General features: G+C 41.9%; 1 protein-coding gene across 3 annotated transcripts; it reads left to right on the top strand.

The window, feature by feature from the left end:
• The first annotated feature begins 1864 nt into the window (after positions 1 to 1864).
• Positions 1865 to 9452, top strand: LOC125543588. 3 transcript variants are annotated; one of them, XM_048706970.1, is made up of 2 exons: positions 1865 to 2978; positions 8916 to 9452. In XM_048706970.1, exons 1-2 carry the CDS (start codon positions 2711 to 2713, stop codon positions 9068 to 9070), a joined length of 423 nt encoding a protein of 140 aa, XP_048562927.1. In that variant the 5' UTR covers positions 1865 to 2710; the 3' UTR covers positions 9071 to 9452. The 3 variants fall into 3 exon arrangements, with proteins under 3 accessions (XP_048562927.1, XP_048562929.1, XP_048562930.1); XM_048706972.1 differs by lacking the exon at positions 8916 to 9452 and adding an exon at positions 4837 to 5192 and having other exon boundaries at positions 2243 to 2978; XM_048706973.1 differs by lacking the exon at positions 8916 to 9452 and adding an exon at positions 4827 to 5186 and having other exon boundaries at positions 2266 to 2978.
• Positions 9453 to 9657: the final 205 nt, after the last annotated feature.

Below are 9657 nucleotides of genomic sequence, written 5' to 3'. Positions count from 1 at the left end.
CTATTGTTTCCTCTGTTTTTCTCAGTTATTCAGAGAACACCACATGTTACATGAATTCTAGACTACTTTCCTAGAGGTAGTTGTTATTTCTTACCGTCTTCTATTGTTTCCTCTGTTTTTCTCAGTTATTCAGAGAACACCACATGTTACATGAATTCTAGACTACTTTCCTAGAGGTAGTTGTTATTTCTTACCGTCTTCTATTGTTTCCTCTGTTTTTCTCAGTTATTCAGAGAACACCACATGTTACATGAATTCTAGACTACTTTCCTAGAGGTAGTTGTTATTTCTTACCGTCTTCTATTGTTTCCTCTGTTTTTCTCAGTTATTCAGAGAACACCACATGTTACATGAATTCTAGACTACCTTCCTAGAGGTAGTTGTTAGAATCATCTTCTTGAATTTGCCTGCTTAGCATCTAATATTTCACACTCGCCAATTGTAATATCTCATGCTTGCCAATTTTTAGAATCAGGTTCTTGAGTTTGGTTGCTTAACCGTGTCCCTGTGCAATTGCTCACCAACCTCACCAATTGTGAGTTTGTCCCATATAGTGGAGTTTCTGTGAGTTTTTATAGTCTATAAATTCTTGGAAGTTCTCTTGTTGCTGCTATAATGTGGGTGTGTTCGGCTTCCTTCTTCATTTAAGGTGAATCCTTGCTTCCAGGTTGGCCTATGAAATGATGTAGTTTCTGCTGGAAAATAAGTTGTTATGCAATTATAGTTAGGTTGCCAATTTTCCTTCATAATTGCATTTAATGGTGGCTGTTATGCTCACTTTGCTCAAAGAAAGGTTGTCTAGCCATGCTACTTTGTGATTTAAGAAATAGGCTGACACCAAATCAGTAATCCCGGACTTCTGCTTTGTTGGCCGAAATTTACTAATTTTGTTTTTCTTGTTATCTTTAGCCATTCCAAAACATTTATCTGGTTCTGTAGAATTACAGACCATAGAATTATAGCTGGCCATATTTTTGAATGCGTGAACCTCACATAGATATCATGCTAATGTAGCTTGATGGAAGTTGTAAAACCAATGGATAGGCATTGTCTTCTGCTAAGGTTCCTTTCACCCTTCTTTAGAACCCAACAAGCATTCATCAAAAAATTAAAAATCTTGGTTGGTGATTTGTTTCAATGGCCGGTATAGTAAGGCTACAACAATTATCATATTATTTTTCATTTCTTTTTGCCTGCCCTTGTTTCACAACCTAATACTGATTGATCAGGTACATTGCAATGAGTGCTTACTTATGTTTTGTCTCCTGTTATTTTTTGATTCCAGTCTTCATACTTTCAGACACCTTTGATAATATAGGAAGAAGAAAGTATTCGCTCCAGACGAAGATGTCTAGCTTGCTTGTGTGCTATAACATTAATCAGTGCATCGGGCCCAACATTTTCTATCATTGGAACCTTGATGATTTATCTCATTTGAACATAATCTAACCCCTCTGATTTTTGTCAGTACATGATTGTACACCTCCTATGCCCGCTTAATTGTGTGTTCATTTTGTTAATCAAGAAGCATCTGATTTTATGGCTGGGTACGCTGAAAATATATAAAACATTTCTTCTTTTGGATAATTTGTTTCCCTTTGACCAATCTTTGTTACTCGCCTACACACTGTGCATAGCGTAATGCTCCAGCATGACCGCTTCGTGTGCTGCCTCGAGTCGCGCGGCCACTACGCTCGTGCCGAGGTGGAGGCAGCTGCCACTCTCGACGCCCTCCAACGCGCGCTCTCGCCGGCGGCGTTCGCAAAGCCTTGTCACCATGCTGCAAGTGTTGCCCCCTCCTCCCCAAGGGCAAGGTGAAGAAAGGTGCCTGTGTAGTTCTTCTGCAGCTTGCAGCGAGGATTGTTGTGTCCAACCTGCACAATAATGCCAAGAAGTCCTTGGAGACGTAAGCCACGGCGCATGTTTCTGCCATGATTTCCTTCGGTTGGTTTTCGTGGATTTAGGTGTTGAAAAATTATGGGATGTGGATGCAGGATTAAGGACATGTACCTGCACTACAACGAGAGATCTGGGCTGCTTCTTTGTGGCTTCCAAACTTGAAATTTTTGTTTGGAAGTTAGTTTAGTTTTTTGTTGTGGATTCACATCGTCTCACATGTACCATCCTCTTAGACCTTTAGATTTCTAAAAAAAACTAAATGAAGATATGGTGGTATGGTCTCAATAGTACAACTTAAAGCCTTGCATGCTTTATATTTTCTTTGAAATTTGGTCTTGAAGAATCATGTATCTATGTTAGATCTGGTGAGAAAAGACGGCTTTCAAGCAGAGGATGGGGGAGTGTTGGCCACATTTGATTTTCGACTTGGGTGTATAAATATTCTCACAATACTTGTGTTAGGATTAATTAATGATTGTTAATTAAGGGATAATCCCTGCTTTTACTAACCGCAGACAGTTGCATCTGCCGCGTCGGTTCCCTGCCGAATAGGCACCTCCCTGAACAGACGCCTTCCTAGTGATATCTCTTCCCTTTGTATAAATAGCCTTTGTATAAATAGCAGATCTCATCTAATAAAGAGGACACCGTTTTCATTACTTCTCTCGTTCTACTCTAACACGTTATCAGCACGCCCTCTGGCGGAGCGATTTCACGGCCAAACTGCCGGCAGCGAGTGCGCAGCGTCGCGATGCCCTCTGGCCCTGCGTGGCAAAGGAAGCCAACGCTCCAGCGCTAGCAAAGGCAGCGCATGGCGCCGCGCACACCTCAATGGCTATTCCGCGGCAACGCGGTGTTCCCGGCGGAAGGCGGCACCCATGCGCGACCGCGGGCTCCCGGCAGCGCGTCCACAGGAGCGACCAACGGCCAACGCTTGGACCGGCGGCTCTGTCCTGCGCGGCAGTCAGGGCAGAATGAGAAAGAACAGAGGTTGTGGATCTCCATCGATTCAAGAATTGAAGGCCTCAACAACGAACGCCAATGGATTCCCATCGATTCATTGATGAAAAAGGAAAAAGGTACCATGCGTTCTTCAATTCTTCCTGCACTGCACTGGATCAAGCGACAACTGCCGTTGCTTTTCATCAGCATCGCCAGCGGCGCCCGCGTCCATGCACCTTGCACACACACGGCTGTCCAGCGATGCGTCGAGGTGTCTGCCGGCCTCTAACGCGGGGCACGACTGCGTGGCCTTGACCTCTCAACGCGGAGGCGCTGCGCGGACCTCGACGAAACGGCAACGCCCTCCGGCGCACCAGCCATGATGTGGCGGCGCGGCCTCGGCGCGAGGCCGCCTAAAGCGTGACCGCGGCGATGCCCGGCGCACACGCGCATGGCGAGACGCTCTCCCACTACGCACGCCGCAGACGACAGCCTCGGCGCCCGCGAAGGCGGCACCCAACCGCGACGCGGCGCGGAAGACTGAGGCGACGCCGCGCCCTCGGCTTGCATCCGTCCAGCGGCGCCCGAGGCAACGGCACTCGGCTGGCCCTCCGGCCCCGGAGGAAGCGGCGCCCTTCGGCGTGGCTCCCACAGCGGAGACGACGGCGCTCCCACGGTCGCGGCCCTGGCCGGTGTGCCAAAACAGCGGCGGGCGGTTACAGGATTTCTCCTGGTCGAAAGCGCTCGGAAGTAAAGAGATAGGAACCTTATCTCTTCGCAAGTTTTGCATTTCAGCCTTTTGGCTTCACCTATTTCCGAAATAGGTCAAAACTTGCCTCTGTCATTGTTTTACGGCTAATTCCTGGAAGTTTCGGGATATTGCAGCTTGGTCTAACTAGTTGCTGTTGATTAGCACCAGTAACGTTAGGCCATGTGCAGATCATCATTTAGCCCATTTTCTGTTGAGTTTAAAATTCCAGAAAATATGTGGTTATTATATGTGGCATGTTCGATGTGTTTGCTTTTTAGCAATCCCTATAACATGTCTTATTAGTACAACAACATTGTTTTGTGATTGAGATTAAGTTTTCTCGCACAACAATATTAATTTGTGATTGAGATTTTCTTCTCTCGCAAAACAATCTCATAGCGATTGAGATTAATTTTCTCTCGCAAAATATTAATTCACCCTGCTGAATTATCTTGAAACTTGATACAAGATCATCACATTTAATTTGAGGTCTATACAATTCAAGTTTCACTTGAACATCAAGTTTGCAACATCATTACTATTCATTATAGTGATGTATTTCTATTGAGTACGATGTATTCCGGAATGTATGTATCTCCATGTTTGCTACATGTCGAGATTAATACGTCTATTTGCAATTGAGATTTTCAATTTCTTGCAAATACATATGCAAAATTCTTAGTGATTTCTTCAAATTGATGTATTGGGATCCCGAGGTAGTGTGTAGATTTACTGCTTTGCAGATTATCACCACTACTGTTTAAGCCTACATTTTGTCAAATTTGATATTATGATTGCACAACATTGTGCACTCCCATGCATTTTACTAAGTCATGACATAAGGCATTAGGAGTGAGTATCTACTGATTTCATCAGATTATACTCCCTAGTGCTGCGAGATCTACTTCATTTTGGAGATTATCTTCAAGGTGTCATGCTTAGCAATTTGAGATTCACATTAATGGTTTCAAGATAACTTCTTGAAATATCCATTAATTTTACAACATTACCATGATGGTCTTCAATTTACTAATCGTAAATTAACTATCTCTGGTAACCGATGGCTAGAGAATTTGAGGCATTCGCCCTCAATCGCCACCACTACCCTACCTGGATATGGACATCATGATCACTCTTGTGTCTTGTGGAATAGTGTGTGCAATCCAAGACCACATGATTAATCTCTGGTCGGAATCACACCGCTAACAGAAAAATATTGTCTTATAATTCCTAGGACACAACAGACCTCAAGGGCAAAGGTTTGGAGCTCACTTCAACCTTCAACCCGACATCACCAGCAGTGACGGGACCTATGGGCACGGAGAATATGATGGTTGAATATGACTCAACTAACATGTTTGAAGACTTCGTCTAGTCTCTCAATCTCCTGAGTGGTCAACATAATTTATGTCCATTTATGATGTTCTAATAAGAACATAAGTATTGTTGTCATCATATATTGTACATTACAATATATTGTATCAGCACTTTGGTACAAATACATTTGTATGTATTCTATATATTTGACAGTGATTTTCATACTGAGAATCTTCATGTCTATATATAGATTTCTACGGGAGTCAATCCGATAAAAAATGATATGTGCCTTGTGGACATATGCACCACAAACTCTATACTCAGGGGAGTCCAATGTTTCCACTCTCATTGAGAGAAAGGAGATATTTTAAAATTGCTAGACGCGATGAGGTATTTGTTGGCTCAACTCGAGTCATATTTACTATCCCTGTGGGTACCCGAGTAACATCGGGATGCTTTATTGCTTCCCAGGTTTAACTTGTACCCTACTAAACTATGAAGGTATCCGTCAAAATAGTTTCCATAGCGAAACTTATGATGACAACAAAGAGAAATAACTTCTCTTTACCATATGCAACGGATATGGCAAATACATTCTCTGTGTATCATCTGGATTGTACTACACATACGACACAACCCGTACCACATGTTGTGTACGTGATAGTTTTCCAGAGTGTCTTGTACATGACATACTTGGCATATTGGCCTTGGTCATTGAGACATTGGGTTGAAACCGAAACTATCAGCAATTCCAATAGTTTACGATTATTATGATGCTAAATTCTAACAACATTTGGATTTTATGTGCACTACAAGTGACACAGGGAAGCTAATTTTAAGGCTCGCACACCTTAAAGTCTACGCTGAACCACCCAGACTCCTTGAATGCATCAAGTTGAGGTAAGTGGCTCTTCCCTCCATTGACTAGACTATTCAGGTATTTCATGGTTCTAAAAGACATATCTACATGATGGTCTTAAGTGTGTGCTTTATTCACACAAAACCATTGGCTCATTTTCCTGACATCGATTTCAAGAAAATCGTATGGATAGCATTGCAGAATTCTCCTTGAGTGCCTTTCTCTATGGCCCTCGGATTGAAGTTTAGCAATTTGTCCTAATGTCTAGACTCAAAATGGTTTGGTAGAATCCTTTATCCAAAGAAGTTAGGCTCATTGCATTATCTTTACTCTGGAATTGCAACTTACCAACTTTACGTTGGAGTCATGCAGTTTTACACGCTCATGACAGAACTACATCATATTATTCCCCTCTATCTTTGATATGTGGATATCTATCAAGTATTTTCTATCTGTGGTAATTCGGTTGCATACCGATATCACCACCCGGCATACATCATTGGCCTCTCAACATATAGTTGGGATCAATGTGAGGAATAACTGTAGTTCTGTCAATACCTCAAGCTCCTCGCATGGGGAGTTATTCAAGGCCTGTATGCTGATTCAATGAGGAACATTTCCAGGCATTAGGGGGAGATTTCAAGTACCATAAAGAATGCCAGGAAATTAGTGGAATGTTCAACACATTTCTGCCTCAAATCCACGTACTCAAAGATCGGAACCATGCGTTCAGAATATTTGCAACACATTGCAAATAACCTGCCAGATTCATTTATTGACTATAAAGGTGTCAGACAATCCTACAATCCTGAATATGTCGGGAAGAGTGGAGGTACCAACTAAAACCACTCAACTCCCCGTTCAAAGCAACAGGGGGAGAAGTACGGCAATAGTACATCAGGATTCAGCTTCTCGCAAGCAAGGATATCAAGGCCTGTGAATCAGTAAATGCAAGTCAACTTCACGTTGACAAACACCTGATGGGTAGTATACACCCAGTGGACGTGAAACCTCCACCAACCCAGGTCATAGTGCACACAATGACCGGGACATCGGAATACCCGACTCAATCGCATTGGGAAATCGCGAGCAGTCACCATGGGTAACGATATTTCCATCAACTATATATTGATATATAGATTCTGGAGAAACATATAACCGGAAGTCTACAATTGTCGACGTACATTTCTCAACTAGATTGCAAAAACCTTTCAAATGACTCAGATCCAAAGACCATGGCCATGGCAAAGTGTGAACAACACTCGGACTGAACTCAAGCAAAGGGTATAATCTAGGTAGAAATGATCTTGCTCAGTAATGGCAAGGTGTTCATAAGCAATACCTACACCAATTTTCTTCTGGAAACGGAATTGAGAACAACAAGGTGGTGAACAGGGAGCAAGTATTGTAGCACAAGGGTTCACGTAGATACCCAACTATTCTTCAGAGGTGGAATCCCATTCCGATAACTTATATCATTGGCAGTACAAAATCATCTATCTCTGCAGTTGATAGATGTAGTGATTACATATCCATGTGGATCACTAGATTCAGACATATATGATTGATTCCCGTGGGATCTCAATTCTGAATCAAAATACAAAATGCAACATACATTGTGTAAATTCAGTAAGTCACCATACGACTTATTATTGTCAGTACATATGGTACAACTGACGTAGTGAGATCCTTATACACAAGGATTACTCCTACAATGATGATTATCCATGTTTGTGTGTCTGCAACGACAACACATGTAATCATCTAAATGACGGACTTTAAAATTAAGGATTTGGGTAAACCAAAACACCGCTCGTTACTACAACTTGAGCACCTTCATTCATACGTTATGGTATACTATATTGTCTATATCCATAATATATTGGAGAAATTCATTGTGGACAAATCTTATCCATCATTAACTCTCATGGTAGTTCATTCTCTAGACGTAAAGAATGATCTATTTAGACCAAGAGTTGTTGGAAATGAGATATTGGGACTCAACGTTCCATAATGCCATTGGATCCACCAAACACAATTGGTTGGTACTCAAGAATATCTTTGATATCTCCAAATGCATCAAACATCTTGTCCTAGTTTTTCAGTTTCACAGAAATGTGAACACCGATATCATTGGATACTTCGATCAGATCCCCAATATGTCAGATCGTAGACAATCTTAGTGTTCATACTAGGTGTGGTAGCCCTCTCATGAAGAGTCTTAAAAAAAGACCTCATGGCTACATCCACCAACCATTATCTCAATGATAGTGTTGCTTGTGTTGCCCGGATGCAAACAGGTTACTAATAAGCAATATCTTTATATTGCATATCTTGCAAGTCAAATCATTCAACTGATTTGTTCACCAAGTCTCTACCAACCTTTACATTCCAGAAACATGTTCATGGAATTGGTAGGTGACGGCTTTGGAATTTGCAAGACTCAGGGGGAGTATCTTCCTAAGTTATTCCTGTTCAATGCATCATATTATACTCTTTTTCCCTTCATGAGTTTACTATACAGGTTCTCATAAAGGTTTTTAATGAGATAATATCAACATGAGATCATATGTCATACTTTCTGTTTTCCCCACCGGGGTTTTTGGGAAAGTATATACATATTTATTGTCCTCTAAACTCTATGAGTTTTCTCGTATTGAGTTAAAAGAGACAATGACCAATATATGTTGTACCATTTTCTCCTTATTTTTCCCACCGGGTTTGAAGGAGTTTTAGCAACATATCAAACACGTATCTCCTTACATTTTTCCCATAGGGTTTTCAAGGAGAATCTTTATCAAGATGAAGTATGCTCATAATCAAGCATTGATTAGAGGGAGTGTTAGGATTAATTAATGATTGTTAATTAAGGGATAATCCCTGCTTTTACTAACCGCAGACAGTTGCATCTGCCGCGTCGGTTCCCTGCCGAATAGGCACCTCCCTGAACAGATGCCTTCCTAGTGATGTCTCTTCCCTTTGTATAAATAGCAGATCTCATCTAATAAAGAGGACACCGTTTTCATTACTTCTCTCGTTCTACTCTAACAACTTGGCTCCCTCTCGGCCTTTGCGCCATTGGCGCAACGAGTCATCTAGTACACTTAAAGCGGGCTGACATAACCATCATCTCCTCTTGTGGATCAGGGAAGACTTCCATGCTCAAGAGGACTCGGCTACAAACACAGCTGCCCAGGAGGAAGGCAACGAGTTCATTAAAGAGCCCAAGAAAAAGAAGCCTACATCATAAAATTCAGAAGAGACTGGTGATCGGTCCTGCCCGGCCCAATGAGTTGTATTAGTTGGAACTGCCGGGGGGCTTGACCGAGGCCGAGTATGTAGCCACCACAAGTTGTTGTGCACAATTGCTATGGATGAGACAAGCTTTAAAGGATTATGGTGTCACTAGTGACAAAGTGCCTCTTTTATGTGACAATGAAAGCACTATCAAGATCTCCTACAATCCGGTGCAACATAGCAAGATGGAGCATATTGAGATTCATCATCATCTCATCCGAGATCACATCTAGCGTGAAGAGATTGATATTATCTACGTCAACACTCAAGAGCAACTAGCGGATATTTTCACAAAGCCATTGGATGAAGCAAGATTTCGTGAGTTAACGCATGAGCTAAATATCATTGATTCGAGCAATGTGGCTTAAAACTAGGCACACCCCACCGCATTCATTATGTTATCTTGTTCTAGATGTAGGCATGAACATAGGGGAGTGTTGTTTTCTCAATGAACTCTCCCTCCCCCTATTATGCATAAATAAATCAAATCTTTCACATTAACCATTTTTATGGTACTTGTGCTTCAAAGATGAGTTTTGGTCATGGGCCCAAGGTTAAAATCTTCGCGGTGCCATACCAATTGACTCAAACA

Source organism: Triticum urartu, chromosome 3 (assembly GCF_003073215.2).
Source record: "Triticum urartu cultivar G1812 chromosome 3, Tu2.1, whole genome shotgun sequence".
In the NCBI taxonomy this organism is placed as follows: Eukaryota; Viridiplantae; Streptophyta; class Magnoliopsida; order Poales; family Poaceae; genus Triticum; species Triticum urartu.
This window is presented reverse-complemented; position numbering and strand designations above follow the sequence as displayed.